This window comes from Pinus tabuliformis, chromosome 4_1, assembly GCF_031772625.1.
Source record: "Pinus tabuliformis cultivar Carrire ecotype Pingquan chromosome 4_1, CPIR1, whole genome shotgun sequence".
Classification (NCBI taxonomy): Eukaryota; Viridiplantae; Streptophyta; class Pinopsida; order Pinales; family Pinaceae; genus Pinus; species Pinus tabuliformis.
The window spans coordinates 798214727-798242569 of record NC_142303.1 but is presented as its reverse complement, the minus strand read 5'-3'; the positions used below and the strand labels follow the sequence as shown (position 1 = coordinate 798242569).

At 34.2% G+C, this 27843-nt stretch overlaps 1 protein-coding gene and 1 pseudogene across 1 annotated transcript; one reads left to right on the top strand and one right to left on the bottom strand.

The window, feature by feature from the left end:
• Positions 1 to 15463: 15463 nt before the first annotated feature.
• Positions 15464 to 16252, bottom strand: LOC149178607 (uncharacterized; annotated as a pseudogene).
• An 8894-nt stretch (positions 16253 to 25146) lies between these two features.
• Positions 25147 to 27595, top strand: LOC149178606 (cyclic nucleotide-gated ion channel 2-like). Its single transcript, XM_089422167.1, has 4 exons — positions 25147 to 25178; positions 25301 to 25967; positions 26329 to 26544; positions 27175 to 27595. The coding sequence occupies exons 1-4, from the start codon at positions 25147 to 25149 to the stop codon at positions 27544 to 27546; spliced, it is 1287 nt and encodes a 428-aa protein (XP_089278293.1). The 3' UTR covers positions 27547 to 27595.
• The last annotated feature ends 248 nt before the right edge of the window (positions 27596 to 27843 follow it).

Here is a 27843-nt window from a genome sequence, read left to right as displayed (position 1 = left end):
GTCAGCCGAAGCACAAAGTTTTCAGTTGACAAAGGCAATAGCAGTCAGAGACTTTGATGACAGATGCATCATATTGATTCAGGTTGGATGTTTTTTTTTTTTGGAGTTGCTGGAGCAACAACACTTGGGGAGAAGTGTTGCATGCATAACATTCCAAAGGTTCACGATTGGGATCGATTTGTATTCCTTTCTTGTTGAGAGGGAGTGTTGAAAATAGCAACAAGAAATGATAAAAATAGAATCCAGAAATTCCAATTTTAATTTGTCCTTGAATTAAAATCAAATTTAGTCTCACCAACTACTTGTAAATAATTAATTAATTCATTATGGATTAATTAGTTGGATAAATTCAAGTTATAATTCTTTCTAAAGTCATGCAAAAGTTATCCCTTAAATTAAGGAGATTATCCCTTAATTAAGGAGATAAGATTGAGTTATATTTGAGTTGTAATTAGTTAGCTCAGTTTACTGAGTTAATTCTAGTTAAATTAGTTCCAAACTATTTGAGGAACTAATTGTGAGTTATCAGTCAGTTGCTGCATGCATGCACTCAACTAGTGTACTCCAGATAACTGAAGAGTCTCTCATCAGAAACTCATGCATGTCTATTTTGAGAAAGACCCAATTGAGCTAAATGTCAAGGAAAGTGTACTATCAGTTGCATGTTTTATCCTATAAAGGAAACTCATGCATGTAGTCAAGGTAAGGTTCCTTTAGGATTGTGCAGTTCTGAAAGTGTGTTAGAGCAGTGTTGGAGAGCAGTTTTCCATTGGGTGAAGAAGATCATCCTAGAGGAACTACGCAAGGAAATAAGAGCTTGGATGGCAGAGGAGAAGGCTTGTGAGAAGCTTTGATTGCGTGTGAGCATCCATGAGGATTGTATTGAGAGCTGGCTAGCTGTGAGAGCTAAGGCTTTGTATAATTCTTATGTATTTTCACCTTGTATGATAATACAAATAGTGGGGTTTTTAGCTGAGGCTTTCTCCTAAGTATTTTTTGTGTTTCATGTGCATTGATTCTTCTTCTTATGGTTATATGTGTTCAACTCGATCTTTCTCAATCTTTAAGATTCTGCAAATTGATAGTAGAAGTAGATTGTAGCATTTTGCTTTGGTTATATTGCATTATCTGGTTAATCTACAGTCAGATTTTCTACATGATCTTAGTGCGAGATTTGTAGAGAATTTGAAGAATTTCTACATGGTATCAGAGCCAATTGATCTATAGAGAAATTTCTACAGTTATAAACAGTTATTATTTTTTCTAAATTATAACTTTTTACATCATTATTTTATCCAATTATTTTTAATTTCTTTTCCCTACCTTTTTTGGTCAAAATATTTTCTAATTCCTACTCTTAGTCAAACTGGATGTTATCCCTAATGGCTAGTTAGCAACTCTCTACATCTATTTATCTAAATGCCTGGATTTGATTCCTCATCTTGTCCTGAAGATGAACCACACTAGATGGTTCAAAACGCGTTGACGATAATATCTCTTATGTGATCTTTTCCGAAAGATGTTATTATAATCTCTTCATCGTCGATATTCCAATGTGCCTCTACCTCTAACTTCTGATATCTGTCAGGCTCTGACATCCGGACTTGATATGCGTATTAACGATGGTTAAATCAGAATATCCCATCCTCCTGTATATCAAAACTTTTAAATGGTAAAATGCGTAAAACTCCCTATAATCCATTCACCTCCAATATTTGGACCCGATACAGTTTTTAAAAAACAATTAAATGTGCAATCACATCCACTCCATATCAGAGCCTCCCAATATCGGTGTTTTTTGTTGGGGCATATTATAAAAATTCTTGATGTGCTTACCTCCGATTCCACTCAAATGCTGCCATGTGTCACTATTTGGTATGGCTGTAATGTTTAAATATGAAAAAGATCATTTAACTTATTTTAATTCGGTCTCAGGACTCATGTTTTTTATTTTATAGTTTGTTTATACTTTGGCTTGTTTTTCTCCCCAATTTCGACTAATTTTGGCCCTTTATTGGCAGAGAAGCTTTGAGGATGAAATATACTAATAGATCCAATAACTTATCTCTAAAAGAACTCCTCCAGGTGGAAAAGCGGATCTAAAATGGGCAGGAAATTACTATTGTTGTTGAAGCAATTGAATGTGGTCTTATCCGAGCATGAGAAAAATTGGGCATCTCCTCAAGTAGTAGCCATTCATATTCAGCCAAAATGTGATCTAAAGGAATAATTCAACTCTATTTTACCTTTATTTACTTCATCTGTTGAGAAAATCAAGGGATATTGTTATTATTCCCAGCATGTACAAATACCATCTCTTGCCTTTGTAATAGGGATTCAAACCATGGAAAAAGGCCTTCTTTACTCTACAATTCAGGATTCTAAAAGCACTATTGTAATAGGGATTTAGGGTTGTAGAGGGGAGGAGATTTTAATCTCATATATGAGGAATAGAGATATTTATCGTTTACATATCTAAATTGTGTATGCTGAGAAGAGCTTACACTATTGAAACTCTTGTTTCTTTAACAAAGTTTATGAGTTGTAGAGGAATCTTGAAGATCAAAGCAAGGGAATTGGAATTAATAAATTGATATTCAAGATACTATTGTTTTAATACTAGTTTCATGTTATTATAGTAGAGACTTGTGATTTTTAGTCATATTTGTGCACTATTGTCTATGTGAGTGATTTATTTCAATTATTGTTGTTTATCTCTGCTCTTATGTGTTGAACTTTGATTTCTGAGTAACTATTTACTCAGAGATCAACCTTTTAATTCTGCCTTAACAAACAGTAATAGTGTGTGCACAATTTCCTTGTATTATTGTTTAATCATTTGAGTCGTTGGATTATTAATCATCATCATTTTTGTGAACTACTTCCTAAATGTTGTTGATTAATAATTCTAGTGAAAGGATCTCTGAACAGGATATGTTTGGTGATCATAATATCAACTGATTAAACTACTTTGTTAACTTGATATTCAATATAAGCCAGAAATATTTAAATATCAATCCATTTAGTTATCTTGCTCTCAGTTGGGTTAGATCTACAACTTCCTAATTGAGATAGCTTTAGGTTTTCTATATTTTTGCTTGTATTATAGTGTTAGTTTATATTTAGATTAATTAATACATTCCTAGAAGTCCTCTTCCTAAAGAGGCAAAATTTATTTGTGGCTTGCCTGAGCTCCAGATTAGCTTAAGGATCACTTCCTTGCCTGATCAGCAAGAGCGTTGATCTTATGTCTCTTGTCTATTGGTAGATGAAAGTCATACTTTAAGCTAGTGGAGATGGAGAGAAGGTAACTGGACCTATTTAACCAATCAGAACCACCATTTCAATGAAAAAGGAGTTTCTCGAAGTTCTTATTGGGTGGTCTCCCTTATATTGTTGTAGGCATATATTTTCAAGCCTTCAACAAAATAATAATATACCTTTTTGTAGTTTTAATCTTGAGGATAATAATGATTTTAAATTCAAAATCACTTGTAAAAAGGAAATCTTTGTAAACAAACTTCCTCTATGTTGTAACATAATTTGTAACATAGCTATATATTACAAATTATCTTTCTCTCATTCTTTTCAATTATTTCTTTGCTCAATTCTATTTTTGATTTCGTGCACATACTATGCTGGCATCTTGAGCAACAAAGTTCCACACTCTCATCAAATGCATTAATTGGTACATGCAATAATCAATTTCAAAATTCCAATCATCTATAATTTCTTCTTAGGTTGAGGTTTTATCTTATGATTAAACAATTTATTTCATATTTCCAAATGCATTCTACACAAATGATAACACTCGAGAGCACATCTATACATTTTGACCAGCCATGCATTCCTTTCAAAAATCTTCCTCATTGTTATCCACTCGATTTTTTTGGAAAGAAGATTTTTGATTTTTTTTTTTTTCCTTTACAACAACCTTTCATTTGCAAAGATTAAACATTTAATATTGGTTTGATGTTTCCTCTTTCTTTGAATTCTTTTCAAACATTTGAATCACATACTTATCTTGATGATCATATCAACAAATGTTTGGAATAATTTCAGGGAAGGGATTGTGCAAATAAGTTGCTTCTTGTACATACATTAGCATTAGATGCACATAATATATTTAGTTTTAATGGCAGAAGGGTCTTCAGACACGCAATTTTATTAATAAAAAAAAACAATTACATTTGGAATTTTGCAAGGTTTTACACCCGAACAACCAAACACTCTTGCAATGAGCAATTTATAAGCTCAATGTCCTAACTACCTCTAATTATGGATCACTTATGCAATAACAAGTGTCCACTTACAATAAAAGCTATTCAAACAATCTTACTAAGAATTCTCCTAAAATAGAGCCTAAGATATGACACATTTGTAGAGATCTATCTTTTACAACAATATACTAATTCTAAATGTCTCCATTAAATAATTAAATATTCTAGATTAATATCTTAAATTAATAATTATTTTATTCTAACTTAATAACCTATGATAATATTTATTTTTGGATCATCTAACATTCCCCCCTATGATCCAAAGATACATTACAACAGATACCAAGTTCATCCCTGAACTTAGTAAATTTTATTCTGCCAAGCGGTTTTGTAATGTCGGAGATCTGATCTTCTGAAGGACAATAAATTGGCTTGAGGACATTTTTGGCAATGAGAGATCTGATATGATGATACTTGGTGTCCACATGCTTTGTCTTTGAATGAAAAACTGGGTTCTTGGCAAGTTTGATGGCTGACTGGCAGTCAATGAATAATGATGTAGCTTCTACTTGAGAAATGCCCAAGTCCTGCAAAATTCTACGCAACCAAACAATTTCACATGCTGAAATGTACTCTGCTTTTGCTAAAGAAGTGGCCACTATATCTTGTTTCTTACAACTCCAAGACACTGCTACTGACCCCATGTTCATTAAATAACCTGATGTTTATGCTCAATCATTAATACTTCCAGCAAAGTCAGCATCTGAAAATCCACCAAGTACGAAGTTTTTAGTCTTTGTGTAAAGAAGACCAAAATCTTTTGTTCCTTGGATATACCGAAGAACTCTTTTGGCTGCATTCTAGTGGCTGTCTCGTGGTTCCTGAATAAAACGTGAAATAATATTGACTGCATAAGATAGATCAGGGCAAGTGTTTGTTAAATAAATCAAGATGCCAATCATTTGTCTGTAAGTAGTGATGTCCACCTTTCCCCCCCTTCAAATTTTGAAAGTTTCAAGTTTTTCTCCATGGGGGTAAGAACAAGCTTGCAATCCTACATACCAAATCGCTGAAGAACCTCTGTCGCGTACTTACTCTGAGAAATGAAAATATGATGTGGACATTAGAAGACTTCAACTCCAAGATAGTAGTGAAGTAATCCCAAATCTGTCATCTTAAAACCTGCATGTAACTCCTTTTTCACCTGGGCAATATGATCATCATTGTCTCCAGTAATGATCAAATCATCTACATACATAACAAGAATCACCAGATATTTTCCCTGTTGTCACACATACAAAGTATCATCAGATTCACTACGTTGAAACCATCTTTCCTTAGGCATTCATCCATTTTTGCATACCAAGCTCAGGGAGCTTGTTTTAACCCATATAAAGCATTGATCAATTTGCATAATTTATGTTCTTGCCCTTCAATTTCAAAACTTGGTGGTTGTGTCATATACGCTTATTCCTGTAAATCCCCGTTGAGAAAAGAACTTTTCACATCCATTTGATGAACTTTCCATCCTTTCTGAGCGACCAATGCAAGTGTTAATCAAATGGTGTTCCATTTAGTTGTAGGAGAAAAAATTTCCTCATAATTAATGCCTTCCTGCTACGCAAAACCTTTAGTGACAAGTCTTGATTTATACTTTTCAAGTTCGCCCTTTTGGTTGTACTTAATTCTGTAAACCCATTTTCATCCTATGGGTTTAACATTTTGAGGACAATCAACAAGTTTCCAAATGTTGTTATCAATTACTGCTCGATATTCTTCAATCATAGCCTCTTGCTATTCTTTATGTTTTATTGTTTCGTTGCATGTGGATGTTCAGTAAAATCATGTGCTATTAGTGCAAATTTCCTTCACTTCTGTGTGACTTCCTTGTTCCTATTTTATTCTGCTCATCAAACCTTACATCTTTCAAAAGTTGAACTACCCATTTTGGTAGTTGATGCTCACTTGTTTGAGATTCTGAAAAGTCACCATCATTGTAAAGTGGATTAATATAAACTAAGATTCGTCAATCAGTTGAAGACTCTGGAGGTGGAGAATAAATGTCTGAAGAACTGTTGTTGCTTGAAGATGTGGATGAACTGCTAGAAGATCCTGATGGTGTTGTTGAAGTAGATGGACTGGAGGAATCATCTTCAGATGAAGGAAAATCAAGTTCATACCAATTTGGTGAATTTGGTTGACTTTGCATATTTCCTTTTCTTTGACTGCCTTTAATTTCTAACTTTTGAAGAAGACTTTCGATTTCTTCAGCACTCTTACTCTTTGTTTCATAAAAAATTACATCCCTACTCACAATAAATTTTCCATTGGTCAAAATATGGTACCCTTTCTTCTCATCAGAATAGCCAATCATTGTGCATTTCAAACTTCTTGAGTCAAGCTTAGTTCATTTTTCTTTCGAAACTAAGGCATAGCATATTGGTCCAAAAACTTGAAGATGTTTAACTCGAGGTTTGAAACCAAAACAAGCTTTATAAGGTGTGATTCCGTCTAAAGAAGCAATTAGAGATCTGTTTCTTTAGTAGACAGTTGTATGAATTGCTTCTTCCCAGTATGTTGGACTTAACCTTTTAAAAGTTAATATAGATCTTGCCATTCCTAACAAGGTGTGATTCATTCTTTCTACTACTCAGTTTTGTTGTGGAGTGTAAACATTTGTAAGATGTATTCTTATACCATTATCACTGCAATAAGTTTTGAATTCATTTGAAGTGAATTCTCCCCCATTATCTGTCCTGAGAGTACCTATCTTTTCTTTGACTTCATTTTCAACAAGTTGGCGAAAAATTTTAAACTTTTCAAATGCTTCTGACTTTTGCTTTAAGAAATAAACCCAAGTCATTCTACTGAAATCATCAATGAATAGTAAGAAATATTTGCAACCACCAAATGAAGTTTGTAGTGGTCCACAAACATCACTGTGAACTAGTTGCAGCAGCCTATTTGTGCGCCATGAACTTGTTGGAAAGCTTTCTCGACTTTGTTTTTCATAAATGCAAACTTCACATTTTTCATTTTCCTTTTTGAAAGTGGGAAGTCCTTTAACCATCCCTTGTTTCTATAATTGAGAAATACTATCAAAATTTAAATGTCCATATCTTACATGCCATAATATTATTGGTGAAATTCCTGTAGTCACTACCCCTGCAAAATCAGAATTCCTTGGAATAAATGTCCCTTTCATCCTTAAAAATTTTCCATCTCCATAGCCTGTCATCATAGTTTTCAAGCTCTGTTTGAATGAATTAATCTTAACTAGGCCATCTTCCATAATTACCTGATGTCCTGCTTGTTGAATCGTGACCAAAGATAATAAATTTTTCTTAAAGGTTGGTACATACCATACATTTGAAATATTTTTTTCTCCAATGCCAGGGAGAAAAAATTTAACTGTTCCTTTTCCATAAGGAGTATGTTTTGTATCATCTACAAGAAAAATGGAATTAAGTTGGCAACCTTGAAAATTCCAAAAAAAATCACGTCAACAAGTCATGTGCTGAGTTTCCCCTGAATCCAAGCTCCAAGCATCTTCATAATCACTTCTAAGATGGGATGAAAGTTGTAATGTCGACGAAGAAGTAAAAACATATTCTGAGTTATCATCATCTTGATCATTTGCAAATTGTGCTGAGTGCTCATGAAACTTGGGAATTTTATTAAGAGAAGTTCGACAATCTTCAGCGTAATGTCCAACTTTGTTACATCTTCGACACACAATTTGACTTAAGTCTCTTCCTCTTCCTGGAGATTGTCCTCTACCTCTACTTTCACTTATGTTTTGAGGTTGTCCTCTACCTTGATTATTATTTCCTCTTCCTTGAAAATAGCCTCTTCCTTGATTGTTTCCTCTGCCTTGAAAATTACTCCTTCCTGAACTGTTGCCACTATTAAATTTGTTTCCTCTACTTTGGCTTCTACCTCTACTTTGTACATTATGTGCTGCTTGATTTTGATTGAAATTCCCTTTGCCTATGTTTCCAGAACTATCAGTTGATGATTTACTAGTGCTGGGCTTTGTGAAAAAGAAATCTTGACCAACTTTCTTTTTCTTCCCAAAGGTTTTATCATGTTGGGTCAACATTTCGCAGAGCTCATCAAACTTTAGTTTCTCTAACTTACCAGTTAATTGTAGAGTCTCCAAAAAATGTGTGTAGGAAGAAGGAAGTCCAATTAAAATTGTGACCATAAAACTATCATCTACTGCTTGAAAACTAGCATTAATGAATTCCTGTTTAATATTCTTAAGCCTGGAGATATGTTCAAGAACATCACCTCCCTCAGTCAATTTTTGTTGCAACAATTTTAATTGTAGATCAACTTTCTTTGATTCAGGCTGAGTATCAAAGAATTATTTAAAAGTTCTCAAAGCAAACCATGCATCTGTAGCATTTGATAGATGGACATACATTTCATCATTGATAGAAGATTTAATGAGAGCTAATGCTTTGGCATTCTTAACTTCCCATTTTGCTAGTGCAGCTGCATCTATGGGTTTATTTGGCTTAATATCACCGTCACATATACCATGCCACAGTTCATTATAAATGAGAGTGCTTTCGATGAGGCATTGCCATGTTTTGTAAGATTTTGTACCTTCAAGTTTTTCGGAATCAGAAAACAAATTAATCAGCTTTGACATTGTAGTGTTGAAGCTTCACACCAAGAATCTGGCTAAAAAAAATCAAGATGGACAACACAACATGCAACACACTACGCAAAAACGATCTATCGCAGCTTGGCCTTGACCATCGTATAGTCATTGGAGGAGAAAAATGACTAAGCTTTGCACTTGGCTCTAGTCAATTTCTCAAAAATTTACAAGGTAACTTTCGAAATTTGACTTTTATAATGCTCTTGCAAATCCTGGTAAAAAAATTGTTACACCCCCTCAAAGTAAAAAAGAAAAATTACTTTGGGTTACAATCTCTTTCTTATCTCTCCAAAAAGAAAAAAAATACAAATAGAATCTCCTTATTACTCCAAAAATTACAAATAACCTCATTACTCCACAAATATTACAAAATCCTTATTACTCCGATAATAATAAAATGTTAAATAAAAATATATACCTTATCTCTCCAAATTATAAATTAAAAATCCTTCTCTCGAGCAAAGACTTCAACTTTAAACTTCCAAATAAAGAACTCTTTAAGATGCTGAATTTTTTTTTGTTTCAGGTTGTCCTCTACGCTGGCTGCTAGCTAGCTCAAGCTGGCTTCTTGTTGGCTTCATGCTGGCTTCTTTTGCTGGTTTCACGTTGGCTTCTTCTACTGGTTTCACGCTGGCTTTGCTGGCTTCTTTTGCTGGTTTCACACTGACATTGGGCCAATAGATGCTTGGAATGAATTTTTGTTGGAGATGCTCACGCTGGCTGGCTGATGCTAGAATACATATCGCGACCAGTACAGCAATAAGAACCAACAAAAAACTACACGTGATTGATCTCTCGGGATGTAGGTGCACCAGGCATAGGCACTCTATCCATCACCAAAATTCGAACTCATCCTATCAGGTTAGAAAACCAAATCCAAACCGCGCTAATTCATTTATAATGACAAAAAAGATCAAAGAAATGTTGTATGCAATGCTTTGGTATACCGATTGTTGTAGTTTTTTTTACCATTTGAATGATGTTTTCAATCTCAATTAGTATCTAATATGGGTGAGTTGTAATTAATACACTAATGGCATTGACAGATCAAATAGGATCAACAAGGACTCGAGCAAGCGCAGAGGACTTAGTGAATCTACGTATGCCAACAAATGATGATGCAAGGAAGCGGGGTATTGGTTCCGGTCAAGCTCCCATCCAAACCCCTACCTCCGGCTCAAGCTGTGAGATCTCAAATCTTTGCATTCCAGATAAGATCTACATGTTTTAGGCTCAGATTGCCACCGATATAAGGGTGCGAGAGAGTCGAGAAATGGAGTGGGCTGAGGAGGTAGAGGCAGCTGAGGAGGAGACGCAATCAAGATGTGAGCTATAGCAATCGTGGCCTTGGTAGCTACAATGGTGACCGTTTTAATCGAAATGGTTATAATAATGATAATGACAACAATGAATATTTGGGTGGTGGTTCTGGTGGAGCCCTAAGCATTGGACAGGCCATGGGCCGCCTCAATTCCTCAACGTGTTGGAGCAGAGAAATAACAAAAATTCCAGAAACAGAGGCAATTTTTTTCGATAATAATAAAAAATGATTTCAGATTTTAAAAATCTAAAATCAATGATAAAATTTGTTTTCTTTTTTTAAACAAAAATTGGAGAATTTCCATACCAATCATTTGTTGGTCAATTGAATGGAGTTTTCCAGGACTTTGTTGAGCTGGAATATCCTCCTCACATCCACTGCAACATTACTAGAGCTTTGATACCACAATAATGGCAGAAGTGTCCTCAGACACGTAATTTTATTAATAAAAAAAAACAATCACATTTTGAATTTTGCAAGAGTTTGCACCCAAACAACCAAACACTCTTGCAATGAGCTATTTATAAGCTCAATGTCCTAACTACCTCTAATTATGGATCACATATGCAATAACAAGTGTCCACTTACAATAAAAGCTATTCAAACAATCTTACTAACAAATCTCCTAAAATAGAGCCTAAGATACGACACATTTGTAGAGTCATATCTTTTACAACAATATACTAATTCTAAATGTCTCCATTAAATAATTAAATATTCTAGATTAATAATTATTAATTTAATATCTTAAATAAATAATTTTTTTTTTCTAACTTAATAACCTATGATAATATTTATTTTTGGATCTTCTAACATAAATGGTTACATTGGAAGCGCGATTTTACTTAGTCTTAGTCTACATTTTAGATTAGGATTAGGTGTAGTTTAGCAGTTAGTTTAAATTAAATAAGAAGATGGTTTTGAACTTTGATAAACACATGGGAGAATATGAAGATTCATCAGATAAAGCTATGATCAAATTCTCCCAGGTACAAATTTACATGTTCATTTCCATATGTTCTTAGTTTTATAGAATTTATTTTGTCTTTTAATCATTGTTTCTTTCTTATATTGTGTTGTTCTTCTGGCAAGTATTGGCTTGAGTTAGAAGATTGAATTTTACCAATAAAGTAGTTGTGACAAATCTTAATGCTAAAAGGAGCAATTTTTAAAACTCATTCAAGGAGATTTCCTTTACTTATGAGTGTTTCTTATCATCCTTCTTATTCTCTTTCGAGATATGTTTATTCAAACTTACATGTTTTAAAGCGAGATTTGATAATGGCAATAACATTCCTGTTAAATTTTCGTATGCAAACTTTAATCACAACTCTCCTTTTAGTTAGACAATCCATTTAAATAAAAGTCTTGAATAACAAACTCACCAAGCGAGACAACATTTCATATGCTTGACATAATGCAAAGAACATAACAAGATCTTTATTGCTTATATCAAGATATTACTTTTATATTGTTTCACTCGAGTTTTGCTTATTTCATGATTTTTCTTGTAGTAGGTTGGCTTCTATTTTAATTTTCTTTTATTTAGATTTATTTTCTCTTGTCTCTTGGTTGGATTTGTTTCCACAATATTTCTTAGACCCTTTTGCAATCCCCTTGTGTGTATATTTTACCTTTGTTTGGGATTAATCCTGGTGATATTACCAATCTTTAAGTTGGAGGCCCTTTTCCACCCACCTTTGGTTAATACTTGGGAAACTTTTACTCTTATCTAATGAAATCCATTAGTAAAAGGAAGATAATTAAACCATTATTTTTCAGGCTCGTATTGAATTTCTAATATCATTATCTTCTATTAGTATTTGAATGCTCTCTTACCTTAATACACATAAGAAAAATACTTTACAATAAGTCATATCATAAAAAATATACGAAGGTTACAAAAGTAACACACTAGTTTAGTATTCTATAACTCTTCCAAGCCATCCCCATGTCTTAAGGAGAGCAATTGTCTCCCCATCTATTAGCACAAAATATCAGAGTATAAATTAAAAGTTGTGTGAAAAACCTGAAAGATAGGGGGTCTCCGCAATGGTCAGCCTACCATGATCATGGGCTTTGATTGTTATGAAATTACTGTATCTAGTCACCAAGCTAAGATAATGGCTCATAGCACTTCTCTGTAAGACAAGAGGTCTCATCAGGAGTCAACTTGTTCATGACTATAAACACCTGTGAATGGCATTGGTAAAACTGGTCACCAAGTCACGATAATGGTTTCAGAGTTATTAATGAAATATGTCTTTTCTAAAATACTAAATAATAGATGGGATACCGACATTCCTTAGGGTTAAAAAGGTAACCTTGTCGAGGCTATGAACACTTGATCACAATAGTGTCTCTACCTATGATAATGAGAGTTCACCTTTCTTACCAAACACAATGCTAAACTTTTGTCCTTTAGTTTATGTTGTCATTAATTAATGGTTATTGTAAACATGATCTTCAAAATGTTCAAAATGAATAAAATTTGTTTTAAGGGATTTCATAGAGTCTGAATCTTTGCATTTTGATTTTATTCAACCTTGCTCCTTTTCCTTTGAGGATTCCATTAATAATAAACCAGAGATAACTGGTTCTTCCCAGTGTGTCATCATTGTTGTGGTAAAAAAAGAACCCCCCCATTATTCACTTAATTATCACTATGGGGGCCCTTTAATTGAATAGTTTGCCATATTACTATTTGATTTTGAGAGTTTGGATTGCTTCAATGAGTTCAATATGTTCCTATCTTATTATCATAACTTTGTTATCTCATTTGGTTGTTTGGTTTGCAAATGGTGCTTAAACGAAGATTGAACTTTTTCACTGCCTTGTTCTACTAAATGTATAAAATGTATATTACTTTTGATTTATAAAATTATTCGTTTCTAAATAATAATTTTTATTTGTAAACACTAGTTTTTTTTTTTTTGTTTTTAATCAATTTAATTAATGATGAAAATAGCCCCCGAGACCAATATCTATTGTAAAGGGGCTATAGGCCATAACCCTTTATCATAAATCAATGGAGATATTTTATTAAAAATATATATCATATATCATAGTTTCTAGATTTTGGATATTAGAGGAATTCCTTTCAAAATCCTCGATATCATAAGTCTTGGGCCCATTCAACAATGGTTGTAGTTTATTGGAGGGAGGACCCACATTCCACGTCATTGTTTCCGCTCCCACATATAGGAGATTTCCTTTCGAGACACATTTAAAAAACTTCGATAACACCATTCTTCGATACTCTGATATGGTGTTCCCATTGATATTTTGATATGCCAATCCCACCGATATGTTGATACAACATATCCCTATGATCTCTGATACAACAGTCTCTCAGATCTCTAATCTCCGATAGTGATATAACCTCCGACCTCCAACATCCAATAATCATATCCCTTCGATCTATGATTGCCGGTATCCCAATGCACCTCTGATCTCTGACCTCTAATATGTCATTTCTTTTTGATCTTCAATATATATTCGCCCTTTGATATGTGGATCCGATATGGCCTATAAATAGAGTTCAAATATGATATCGTGTCAGCTTCATATCGCAGCCTCCCAATATCGACCTTTTTTTTTGTTTATGCACAATAAAATTTTTCAATATCTATTCCTCTGAGACCCTCTGTTGTTGCCGCATTTCACTCTCCTATGTGGCCATTGTTACAATAATTAAAAGTTTCTATATCTGATGGTTTTGTGGGAATTAGTTTTTGTTTGGTTTCCTATTATGTTTTTCTCCTATTTTAATATTATCTCTATTACTTGTGATACAGGGAAGAGCCCAATGTTGATTAGGAAGGATATATGCGATCAATCAGCTTTTGAAAACCATTGTTTCAATCAACTTCTAAAAACCATTCACCTTCCCTTCACCTATCTTGGAAACACTTTCGCGTCTAGGCTTTAAGCTAGATTTTTTTTCATCCTTTAGACTGGTAGAGCTCAAGATTGCTTTTGGCCTCTAGAAGCAGGCTCTCCAATCAATATCATGAATGAGAGAAACCTACTTAGATGCCCTTTGACCAACATGTAAAGAAAAGTAACAGAGAATAATCAATGTAGGAATTGAAGCCATCCTTCTCCAATGAACACAATTTGGACCAAGAGTGGAGGAAAAAATGACTCAATGATGGCCTTGGAATGCTCCATATCTAGATAACTTCCCATGTAGGAAAAAATTCCAAGTGCAATGGCTGCCTCTCCAGCCATAGATAAGTCTCTATGATCTAGATGTTTCACAAGGGGATGGATTTAATCAATTTAATTAACTATGAAAATAGCCCCTAAGACCAAGATCTATTGTAAAATGGCTATAGGCCATAGCCCTTTATCATAAATCAATGGAGATATTTTATTAACAAAATATATGATATATCATAGTTTCTGGATTTACGATATCGGAGGAATCCCTTTCAAAATCCTCAATATCATAAGTCGTGGGCCCACTCAACAGTGGTTGTATTTTATTGGAGGGAGGACCCACATTCCACATCATTGCTTCCACTCCCACATATTGGAGATTTCCTTTCGAGACACATTTTAAAAACTCTGATAACACCATTCTCCAATACTCTAATATGGTGTTCCCGTCGATATTCTGATATGTGAATCCTGCGTGTATGTCGATACAACATATCCCCTCCGATCTCCAATCTCCGATCACCGATACAACATTCTCTCCAATCTTCGATGTCCGATAGTGATATAACCTCTAATGCTCGACTTCCGATAATCATATCCCTCCGATGTCTGATCGCTGATATCCCAATGCACCTCCGATATGTCATTTCATTCCGATCTCCTATATATGTTTCCCCTTCGATATGCGGATATGATATGGTCTATAAACGGAATTTAAATATGATATCGCATCTGCTCCATATCGTAACCTCCCAATATCGATGTTTTTTTGTTTGTGCGCATTATAAAAAGTTCTGACATCCATTCCTCTGATACGCTCTATTGTTGCCACTTTTCACCCTCCTATGAGGCCATTGTTATAGTAATTAAAAGTCGCTATATCTGATGGTTTTATGGGCATTAGATTTTGTTTCGTTTCTAATTATGTTTTTCTCCTATTTTAATATGATATCTGATACATGTGATAGAGGGAAGAGCCCAATGTCGATTAGGAAGGATCTATGTGATCAATCAACTTCTGAAAACCATTCACCTTCCCTTCCCCTGTCTTGACAACAATTTCATTTTTAGCCTTTAAGCTAAAATCTATTTTGTTCCTCTGGACTAGTAGAGTTCGAGATGGCTTTTGGCCTCTAGAAGCAGGCTCTCCAAATCAATATTTTGGACGAGGGATACCTCCTTAGATGCTCTTTCACCAACATGTAAAGTGAAGTAACAAAGAAGAATCAATGTAGGAACCTGAGCCATCCTTCTCCAAGGCACACAATTTAGACCAAGAGTGGAGGAAAAGACAACTCAATGATGGCCTTGGAATGCTCTATATGTAGATAGTTTTCCCCGTAGGAAAAATTTCCGAGTGCAGTGGTTACCTCTCTACTCATAGATAAGTCCCTATGATCTAGATGTTTCACAAGGGGATGGATGAGCCTGGTTTCTCTAGCAGGAAAGGTCTGAGCAAGGCATCCAATCGATTTTATGTAGGGAATCAAAAGTCGAGATTCAAAATCATCTTCTTGTATAATTATGAGAATTTGATCAACCAATGCCTCAGCAGTAGGAGAGTTGGTCTTAAATGCAGATCTTCTGAAATTAGGATACTCCTTTGGTATAGCTATAATCGCCATCAATACCATGGCTGAATTACACTGCACTTCAACCTTATCATCTGTGCACCTCAATAAAACACATTGTTGAATCCTCTGGTGCAAGTAGGGTAAACTCTAACCACCATCGCCCAGGTACATCTCCACTCTTTGTTTATAAATTACAAGTTAAAAAGAAGTCTCAATGACCCTCTTGTCTTGCTCTGTAGGAAAAAAACGGTGCCTCTGTAGGACAATGGGATGTAGGCAAGAGGCACATGAACAAACCCATTACGCAGTGAAAAAACTAGGTACACAACTTACACAACTACCTGTGTCTTTCATTATCATAGTGCAACTATGAAAAGCATATTCTTCTAAGCCGACGAATCTCCTACAATGTCATGAAGATGAATCTCATAATAAAAATCCTATCATCTTAATTATATTTACCTATAAAAATTAATATGCCAAATTCGTCTCCCCTATTCTACAAAATTATAATTTTTATGTCATTCTTGAAATGCTGAAAACCCTTTGCTTTAACGACTATGGAGTGGGAAAAATTATAATTATATAACTTAAATTTATATTAAAAATATAAAATTATGGAAAATATATATTTATAATAACAATAATTGTATACTTTAGTGATATCATTTTTAAATTATCACTAAATTTCAAGTTGACTTTGACTCTGAATTTTAAGGTTGGCATGATAAGGCAAAGCGAAGATCTCTCGCATAGTTAAACTTTTCATTAAAACAATAATATAGCGAAAGAAGAAATATATTGTTATTATTATATTTACACAATTAGAAAAATTTAGAAAAAATTGATGATTTAGTGGTTAATTGGGTAGTGGAATAATTATTAATAACTGTTATTTCTTAATGTAGATTAACTGATCATTATTATACCAGAAAACCATACTAAATGGAGATGAAAGAAAATTTCCACATCAACGGAATGGAGATGAAAGAAAATTTCCACATCAACCAAATAAAGAGGACAAATTCAAAGAGGAATAAATAGATAAATAAAAACACAGGGGGTCAAAAAAGTTTAATAAAATCTGTTTAGTCATGAAAGCGATCATTTTCAGCTAATGTCAAAAACAGACCACTAGTGCGATTTGTTGAGGTGTGAAGTAAATGAAGGGTCCAGAGACTGTTGGAAGATGCTGAAAGATAAAAAGGATGAAACAAAACTATATTTATATCAATGAAACAGATTTTTTCATATAAAAAGTAACATTACAATTTATATAAATTGTATGGTAAAACATTGAAAACGTTATCAGCATTCATTGAAAAGCCAAGAAATATTCCTTTCCACATTCTCATTTTCCCAAAATAATTTTTGCCACCACTCAGTCTCTGCAATAATTTGCTGTAACATGGAGAGTTTCTCCATTCCTCTAGGCAATCTTCTCAATAATGGACACCTCCTTATCTTCAAGGATTGAAGTTTAGGCATTGTTTTGTCATCCCACACATCATGGAGTCCCACAATATTCTCTGGCTTCTCACACAATTGCAGCTCCAGTCTTTCTAACATGGGAAGGCCACCACTCCCGACCTGTAACTCCCTGAGCTCACGGCACCGCCATATTGAAATGTACCTCAGATTCGGTAGCTTCTCTAATACCAATCTTTCCAACAGTGGACAATAATTTATAATCAAAACTTGAAGTTTGGGCATTACTCCTTCATTGATTACACCAGAGGGCCCCACTATAGTCTGAAACTTGTACAGCTCGCGAAGGCTCAAGTCCTCTAACAGCGGAAGACCACCAGTCTCAATTTCTAGTGCTTCAAATTCTCGGCAATCGGATATGTCTAACTTCTTTAAGCTAGGTGAATTTTTTGGCTGGACGCTGGAATTTGGTGATATTTCTTTTGAAAAAAAATTAATTATAAGAATGTTTATTTTTTATTTTATTTTTTTTTTGTAAAAATGGATTAAGTACTGTCAAAATTTTTTGTAACATCAAAACCTTAAAATTTAACTACACCTAAGATTTTCTAAGGTTTTTTTAAACTTCATACCAAAATTTCTATTATTTTCTAAGCGCAATTACAGCTGGTTTAGATTACGGGATTAACAACACCTAAGATTTTCTAAGGTTTCTTTAAACTTCATACCAAATTTTCTATCATTTTCTAAGCGCAATTACAGCTGGTTTAGATTACGGGATTAACTTTTTTGAAAATTTACACAGCACTACAATATTGGTATCCTTGTCCCATTCAGAAAAAACGCATTTAATCGTCGTGAAATCCCTCCCACTATGGCAAATCTTAAATCTTATGAATCACTCTCGTGCTTATTTTTTACAAACATTCATGTGACGTTTGTCTGAAGCAGGGCAGACAATCAAAATTTCATTCATGACATTAGATTATTAAATTTAAACAATGAAGACGGATGACACTTACATTATTTTTCTTCTGTAGAAAATGATGTAAAATATATTTTTGCACACATTTCGAGTGTTCCAGATTTTAAAGTGCCATTATCTCAAGAGGCCGAGTGATCAATAAATAAATAAAATGATGTAAAATACATATGATGAGGACAACATCGTAAAGCTCAGAAATTTAAAGCATCTAAAGTTAGAAGAATGTAATAGTTTAATGGGTATTCCAGATGGTTTGTGTCACCTCTATTCATTGAACAAGCTGTTCTTGCCATCGAGCAAGAGATGTGCTGTGCTATAAATGTGTGGGATTTTGCAAATTTCTAGAATCTGATGGAGCTGAGGGCAAGAGTGAGAGTAAAACCAGAAATTAAAGAAAGTACAATGACTACATGGACGGACCTAACGAGGTTGGATGTAAGGTGCGTCCACGATGCAGTTACGGATGTAGCGGAAGATATTTTTCCCTTCAACATGGAGAATGTGAAGAAGTTGGAACATTTTTCCCTGCACAGTTATGAGGGGGTAAGTTTACCCAGTTGCATTTCTCAGTTTCAAAATCTGAGAACTATATATTTGTCAGTGTGTCCCCAACTTAGGGAGCTTCCTGCGTGCAAAATTTGGAATGGAATTCTGGGCGGAGGCTTTCCAATGTTGAAAAGATTGAATCTTCGGATGTTAGACAAGTTAGAAAGTATGGTGGGATCGTCTGTTGTGTCAAGTGAAGAAACAATGCCATAGCTCGAAGATATAGAGATAAGATATTGTAGATCGTTGAAGAGATTGGGAATAAAGAAATTACGTAGCTAAAAGAAGTTAGATGCGTAGGGAGGGATTTCACGACGATTAAATGCGTTTTTTCTGAATGGGACAAGGATACCAATATTGTAGTGCTGTGTAAATTTTCAAAAAAGTTAATCCCGTAATCTAAACCAGCTGTAATTGCGCTTAGAAAATGATAGAAAATTTGGTATGAAGTTTAAAGAAACCTTAGAAAATCTTAGGTGTTGTTAATCCCGTAATCTAAACCAGCTGTAATTGCGCTTAGAAAATAATAGAAATTTTGGTATGAAGTTTAAAAAAACCTTAGAAAATCTTAGGTGTAGTTAAATTTTAAGGTTTTGATGTTACAAAAAATTTTGACAGTACTTAATCCATTTTTACAAAAAAAAATAAAATAAAAAATAAACATTCTTATAATTATTTTTTTTTCAAAAGAAATATCACCAAATTCCAGCGTCCAGCCAAAAAATTCACCTTCCTTTCAAAATTGACTTTATCATCTGCCATTCACTGCTATTAAATTATTGTTCTGCTGACAATTTGATTGTTAGTTTACTATTATTGTGTTTTTAGCCTTTAATTATTGTAGTATTTAATTATTGTTGCCCTGTCAATTTGATTGTATATTGTTGTGTTGTGTTTTTAACCTGTAATTACTGCAGTATTAAATTATTGAGTGTATGTTCAGATCGCACGTTCTGCGTTGCGCTGGCCATTAGGTTATGTAAGCGTCAAGCATCGTTCCATTGTCGATTTCTTGAACCCGGGCTTTAGGTTTGGAATTTGGCATGTATGGGATAGTCTTAGATTTCTTGAACCCGGAGCTTAGTTGGGTTTTGGCAGGTATAGGAGTCTCGTGGCGTGAAGTGAAACAAATTGGATGGGACCGCAAATTTCTAGAGTAGATAATCTCACAAATTTGGCTGGGAAGCAAAAACAATTTTAAAAAATCAAAATGCTTTTTTTCTTAAAGATAGAGATGGATTCAACTTTATTAAAAACTTTCAAGAATGTGTAGGGGCTCAAAATCCAAGTTTGACAACTACAATCTATATTCTCAAAAATTTCTATTTGATTTTATCATAATTTTTCTATTATTTTCTAAACTAATTTATAAGTTCTTTAAACTACGCTAAAACTCATCACTTAGGTTTGGATTTGGCCACGAGTAAACCTCTCAACATAATGGATTGTGTTGGAAAGGCGGAAAAGACAAAACATGAACTATTCACACATAAAACACTAGCTGCTCCTCTTCTATTGATCACACAAAACATGATATTTACAATGAACTCTGTGAAGGGTATTTAACCTTTTCCAACTAGCAACTTGCCTAAAATATTTTAACATGCACACACATTTAACTTAGTTAACTCACACTGTAAATATGAACTGCACTTAACTCTTCATCCATCACTCGACTTGACTCAACGCTCAACACTCAACACTCAGTTAACTGGGTCTCTAATTTTAGCTAACTCCACATGCGGGAGTAATTACAATTTCTAACACTCTTCGTTAATTACGACTGTATGACTCAACATGACTTAACTATCACACAAACATGCCTGCTAGTCTATGTCTCAGCTAGGCTTACAATGACTCAAAACTTTTAAAATTTTGCATTTTCTTTTTCTCTTCTTCCAGATTCTGTATCTTCGAAATTTCTTCATTCTTTGTTGAACTTTCTTGAAGTAGGCTTTATTGACTCGTTGTTGCTGCCATTTTTCTTTGACTTGTCTTGAACTTCTTCTAAAAAACAATTGGATCATGTCTTCTACAACTTCCTCTTCAAATATTTGTTCAACCACAGGCTGCTGCCAAAACATTGCATCTTCAAATTGTCTTCTTTGCTTTGCTTCTTGTGCTTTATATTCATGACTTTGACTCACTTCAATTTTTTCTATTGGTTTCTAAATCCATTCTTCAATGAGCTTCAAATTTGCATCAAATTTATTAACGACCTTGCTTTCAACTTCTTTGCCCATGCTATTCTAAACACCTGCATATTCAAAGACAATGTTAAAAACATGTTTATTATGATCTTCAGTGAGAGCTTCCTGTTCTACATTTGCCTTCTTTTCAACTGCATGGAGATTGTCTTCCACTGTTATGTTGTTAGTGGATATTTTCATAAAAAACTCTTCAATCATTTTATCTTGTTTTTTATCATCAACTCCTGCTAGATGACACATTGCTTCATGAGCAGTTCCAACTTCTTCATATCTTGCTGCTACATTGGCAACTTCAACCTTCAATGTTTCATCAAACATTGCGCTTACCATATTGTCACAATCAATCCCCGTTTCAAAAAAGAAACCACACATATCATTAACATAATGTTCATCCACACTATGGTGGGATATTTGAGCATGCATGTGCTCATTGTCAATTTCAACTTCACTAAATCCATCAACTGTGGCTGGATTCACCAATTTACATATCACTTTATAGTCATCATACACATGTGTCTCATCACAATGGGATTCACAATCATCTGCATCATCCACCTTACAGTGGAGTCCTTAAGCATTTATTTGCTCTTGCTCTCTTTCACACATAGAGGCTTCAACTTCTCTCTCTGCAATCTTTGTCGTATCTTCTTCACCCATATGCATGCTTGCATAATGGGTTTCAATTTTATGGGTTCTCTAAGCTCTGTTTTCTTCTCAAAGTCTTGCTCATCTACTCTCAGATATGCGGCTTTTACTTGTGACATAACCTGTTGTTGCATGTCACTCTCCTTTGTGCCAAACTCTGCTTCCAAGATCTTCCATGCTTCCAAGGAAGTTATAGCTTTTGCTACCTTGCACAAACACTTCTCATCCAATGCATATTTTATAAAATTCAATGCTAAAACATCAAATACTGCATCATATGGGTTATTAGATTCATACTCAATTAACTCTTTAGCTCTAAGAAAAGTTAACATCTTGATAACTCAATGATCAAAATATTCACCTGTAAACATAGGAGGTGGTAGCAGATCAAAGCTACACCAATCACCCTCGATTTCTTCTTTGTCTTATGCTAGACTTTTCAGTTCCTCGGCTACGGCCTGAACCTCTCTAACCATGGCAACAATCTCTGCCTCTTCTTTTTTATTCATTTTCTTAGTCTTCTTCAGTTGCACTTTCCGACCCATGATTGCTGTCATTCCTTTTCTTATAGCTACTTTGCTGATTGCATGAGGCTGTCTTCCATATCACCCCTGAAAAAAGATATGATTTTCAATATGTGTCCCCTAAGACACAATCTTCACCCAAAAATTATCATACTAGACAACAAAAACAAAATATTCTATAAAAAAATAAACTTTGCAAAGCCCTAAACTCTCTCACCAATAAAATCTTTTTACTTATACAATGAAACTTTGTTTTTCTTTTCAATAAAAAAAAACTTAATTTTTTTTTACCAAAATCCACTTTATAATATTCAACCATAAAACAAGCCTTCGAGCCTTAAGAAGAAAAAAAAAACACTCTTTTCAAATCTCCTTCATAAAAAAAAGTACTTCACTAGCTCATAAAAAAAACTTATATCATTACCTTTTCTTTAAACCTTGCATTAAATCCCTTTTAGAATAAAGCACTTTCAATATCTCCATTTAAAAAGGACTTTCGAATGAATAAACCACTTTGAACTTGCTTACCAAAGAAAAAAATTATCTCGTGCTCTCCAAAAAGGTTTAAGGTCTCTACTTCTAATGGGTTGCACGTTAATTCCTTGCCAACGTGGCTTATCAGCCGACAGCGTAACTCAGACTTTGACTTTTCAATAGACGGATCTCTAACTCGAGGGAGCGTGATAGTTCTTCACGACAGCGACGACGAGAACTGGCCTTGGTTTATGACCTTACCGGTGCGAGTCGGTGGTTTCCCAATTAATTTGATGTCCGGCCTGGTGTGAATGAACAACTGATAATATAGAAATTTAATAATACAATACAAATTTCACAAAATAAATTTTAAAAGATTATTGATAATAATATTATATTTTCTTATATTAAATTAGATTATTAAATTAAAATATAATTATGTTTAGAATAGTATTTCTATATTTTAATTTAATTATTGATATTATTAAATAGATAGTAAAGGTTTAATGAAATATTTTAGAATATTTTTAATAATCATAAATTAAAAATTTTAATTTATGTTAAAATAGCTATGTTATTTTTGTTATTTTAATTAAATTGATTAATTTTTTAAAAATATTATATTAATATAAATTATAGTTTTTTAAGTTATTTAGTATCAGGAAACCATTATATTATAAGAATATATTTATATATTAAAAATCTCCATAATTAAAGAGTTTATTGATTCTTTTTACAATTAATAATAATAACAATTTACTCACAATCTCACATAATTTGAAGAATAATAATTTGAAATAAAATTATAATTTAGTTATTTTTTGTGATTTTTATAATTTTAATAATAAAGTATATATCATAAATTTTTATCAAATTTAATAGAAATATTTGTATTTATATTTTTATCTCTCCAAATCAAAAAATAATTTTATTACTGAAAATACTTATCCTGGACCAAAATACAATATTTTGTTCAAAATTCAACATCCTTAATCAAGGTAATCCTATTTGAAGAAACTCACTCGAATTTGTGAAAGGCACATCACTCTTTATATTATTAGTCCCCGCCTGGGACTAATAGCGATAGATTCGGCGTTGACCGGGTATTAATCCTGTGTTTGACCAAGAATATTGATGTGCATCACGATTTTAACCAAAGTTTTCATGTTAAAAAATAATATAAATGTTATTATCTAATTTCTGATTGGGCAATAAAGTTGAGGGTCTTATTGCCGGCTTCGCAGGTTTCAATACATTCTGAATTGAACATAATTTAGTTTGTCCTAAGTTTTTGGTATGTGTTATGACTTTCCTGCATGCACGACAGATGTTTGCATATAGTTCAACTGGGCCAGATGTTTGGATATGAATATCGTTGAAATATGCAGGGGCGTCCAGGGTGGTCTGGAAATGGTTTCTCTGAGTAAGTTCGAAGAGCAGAGGAGCAGAGCAGAGTTCCACGATTACAGTTGTTTTTGTTCATGGGATTTCTTTGATTTGGCTTTGGCCAGTTTTTCTGCAGCTAGTATATGCTTTTTCCTTGCAGAAGCCGCTGGTTAGCTAGATGAGGCGCTCACGGTAATGTGCTTCACAGCAATATCTCTTTACCTGCCTCTGCGCTAGCTGCCCTGCCCTGCCGCAAAGCGCGGTTGATTCACTTAACCATGAACCCCAGCACACCTACTCTGCCCAGCACACCTACTCTATATTTTTTCTTTCACTGTCCCTGTCTCTGCGTAGCTGCTGCTGAGTCAACCGACCAGTGTCAACGCCATACTTCTCTCTTGCATGTATGTAGAGTTTAATATGATATTTTGTTTGTTGTCGTTTTCATATTAATGATAAAATTGAGAGCTGCCCAAACAAAAGATGAATTGATGGCTCACTGATCACCACATCTCTACGCTGTGAAGGATAAAAAGCTCTGTGATAATTTTTTTGATAGTACTCTTCACAATTAATGTTGGATGTAGTTACAAAGGTTAATTTAATGGTTTGAATGATGCAGAGTTTAATATGATAGAGTCTCGTATTTAAATTACTTGGACTGTTACTTCTTACTGTTCAGGTATCCTGGATCCAAAATTTAAGAGAAAAACTACCCTTCATCATCTATACGAGAAAGATTAAAACCTAAATAAAAACGAGAGGACCCAATTCTTTGAATGATAAGCGTGTTACATAATCCTAAATCGTTTTCCTGTGTGTTTAAACCTGAATATAAAGGAAAGGCTGCAATGCTTTGATTTGCAAGATTGCTATATAATCCTAAATCCTTTTCCTATGTGTTGATTTAGGACTGAGATTCCACCTGGTATTTTGGCTTGGAAATTTATTCATTGGAATAACCGTTATGTCATAGAATGGTATAACATGCAGAAGCATGTCATCCTTTTTGAAGACTATATCTGCAGGGTAAGTAATCTAAATTCCTATATTCAATGTTCTAGTCTGCTTGATTGAAAAATAGTTATAGAGTCGCTGCAACTAAGATCTTGCAATAGAATGCGCTGACTGGACCTGAAGTATATTTGCAGATGGCTTTCCAAAACTTCAAGGGGCACAGAAAATTCAACACCTCCTGGAGGCAATATATCTCAAGGAGCAGGGGAAGAATCAATGGCAGCAGTGGCCTCTCCTGCCCTGTCAAGATCTGGAGGCACATCAGCAGAGGAGTGTTTTGCTTGCACCCAGATAGAGACTCCAGCTTTCCATTCGATTAGCTGTAATAAGAGCAACCATCTCCACTCGGAAGCCAATGCAGGTTCCTCTGTTTTTCCAACCGAATGCCAAGTTCATCAACCATGCCTGCAGTCAAGGAAGAGAGATAAATGGATATTTGGAATAGTATTCGACCCAAGAAGCAAAGCCATCCAGAGATGGAACATGATTATTCTTCCTGTGTGTGCCATTGGATTGGCAATTGACCCCCTTTTCTTTTATGTTCTATCCATTAGTAAAGACCTAATGTGCATCTACCTAGATGGGAAGTTCGTTGTTCTCGTGACTGTTCTGCGTTCTACCAGTGATGCCTTGCATTTATGGCATATTTGGTTGCAGCTCAGGCTTGCATATGTGTCAAAGGAATCACTTGTAGTGGGCTCTGGGAAACTTGTTTGGGATGCTCGTTTAATTGCTCTCCATTACTTGCGTTCTCTCAAAGGCTTTTGGTTTGATATATTTGTCATACTGCCACTTCCACAGGTGGGTGTTGATTGACATTTTTCTAAATTCTTACAGCAGCTGGGTGTTGATTGACATTTTACTAAAGTCCTAGAGCAGTTGGGTGTTGATTGGCATTTTACTAAATTCTTAGAGCATTTGGATTGACAGTCTTTGGATTTACATATTTCTAGATTCTTAGATTCTCTGATTTTTATTTAAATATAGAGATGATTTTTATTTAAATATAAAGATCGAGATATCTTTTTAGGGGAAGGCAGAGATGAACTTTATGGTATAAAGAGTTTTTTTATTATAATTATTTAATCTTTTCTATAAATCCTACATAGACTTTATCATATTCTAATTCGTATTGCTATTGAATGCCTATTTATTTGTGCAGGTGGTGTTCTGGTTGGTTGTGCCAGACCTTATAAAAAGGGGAGAAATCACTTATATTATGACAGTGCTGCTCCTAATATTCTTATTTCAATATCTACCCAAGGCTTACCATTCTGTCTGCCTCATGCGCCGGATGCAAAGAGTAACAGGTTACATTTTTGGTACAGTTTGGTGGGGATTCGCCCTGAATTTGATAGGATATTTTATAGCGTCCCATGTAAGTTCAAGCTTCCAACCGTTCTGAGATCAGAAATTTTTCAAAATAACTTATATATAAAGTATCTTATGGTATATTGTGATATTTTATAATATCTGATGTAAGTTTAGGCTTCAAACCATAATGAGATCACAAAAATTTCAGTAAGCGTTGTTTATTTCTTACAAATTTTGCAGTTGTTTTGAGTTGTATATTATGTTTTAGTGTTTTGACAAATTTTGATTATATGTAAGTCAAAACCTTGGAACAGTTAAATAACATCCATTTCAATAACTTATATCTGGATTTTTCATTGGATTTTGTGTAAGGGGAAGCTTTTTAATGTTTATGTATGGTTTAAATTTGTGTCTGCTGCAAATTTCTCTTAGAGTTTACTGAATTTTGAGTTCAAGGTATATTAATTTTGAATTTTCCCAGATTAAAATTCTGCTATATAAATAGCTATGCCAGTAATACATGACCCATGCAGAATTTTGCAACACCAATAAATCAGATAGACAGACAGCAATCCATTGAGATTTTTATTAGCAAGTTCTTCCTTGAAACTCTTTAACCATTATCATGCATATTGTGGAAACTGGGGTTCTTGGGTTTAAATGAGGCATTTTGAAGAGACCAAGATTTTTACAGGTAGCTGGAGGGTGTTGGTATGTATTGGCTATCCAAAGAGTAGCAGCATGTCTGCATAGAGAATGCAAAAACACGAACGATTGCAACTTGTTAATGTTGGGATGCAGTAAACCCATTCGTTATAGCCTTGACAAGGATGATCTACTACCCTCCAGATGGGGCAAAAATGACACTTTTCACTCCGGCTGCTTGAGTGGAGATGGCACATTCCACTATGGCATTTACAAATGGGCACTGCCCTTAGTTACCAGTACACGATGGACAGAAAGAACGTTGTACCCAATTTTCTGGGGCCTCATGACCTTAAGGTATGGTATAGTTGCTGTTCATTTGATGGATTCTTCCTATTATTTCTCTAGTAGCCCTCCTTAAGATGCCAGTGATTACAATTGAACTTGAGGATTGAATTCAAAATTGCAGCACATTTGGCAATGATTAAATTTACAATCGTTATTGTCATACCATGTAATATTTGCATCCAATGTTCCAAGTTTTGTAATTCCCTGCAGACTCCGGCAGGGACTACCACCACAGCAGTGGCTCCTTGTTATCAATGGGGACGTGCATTTGAAACACTAATCAAACAACCACACTCGAATTTGTGAAAGGCACATCACTCTTTATATTATTATCAATGGGGACGTGCATTTGAAACACTAATCAAACAAC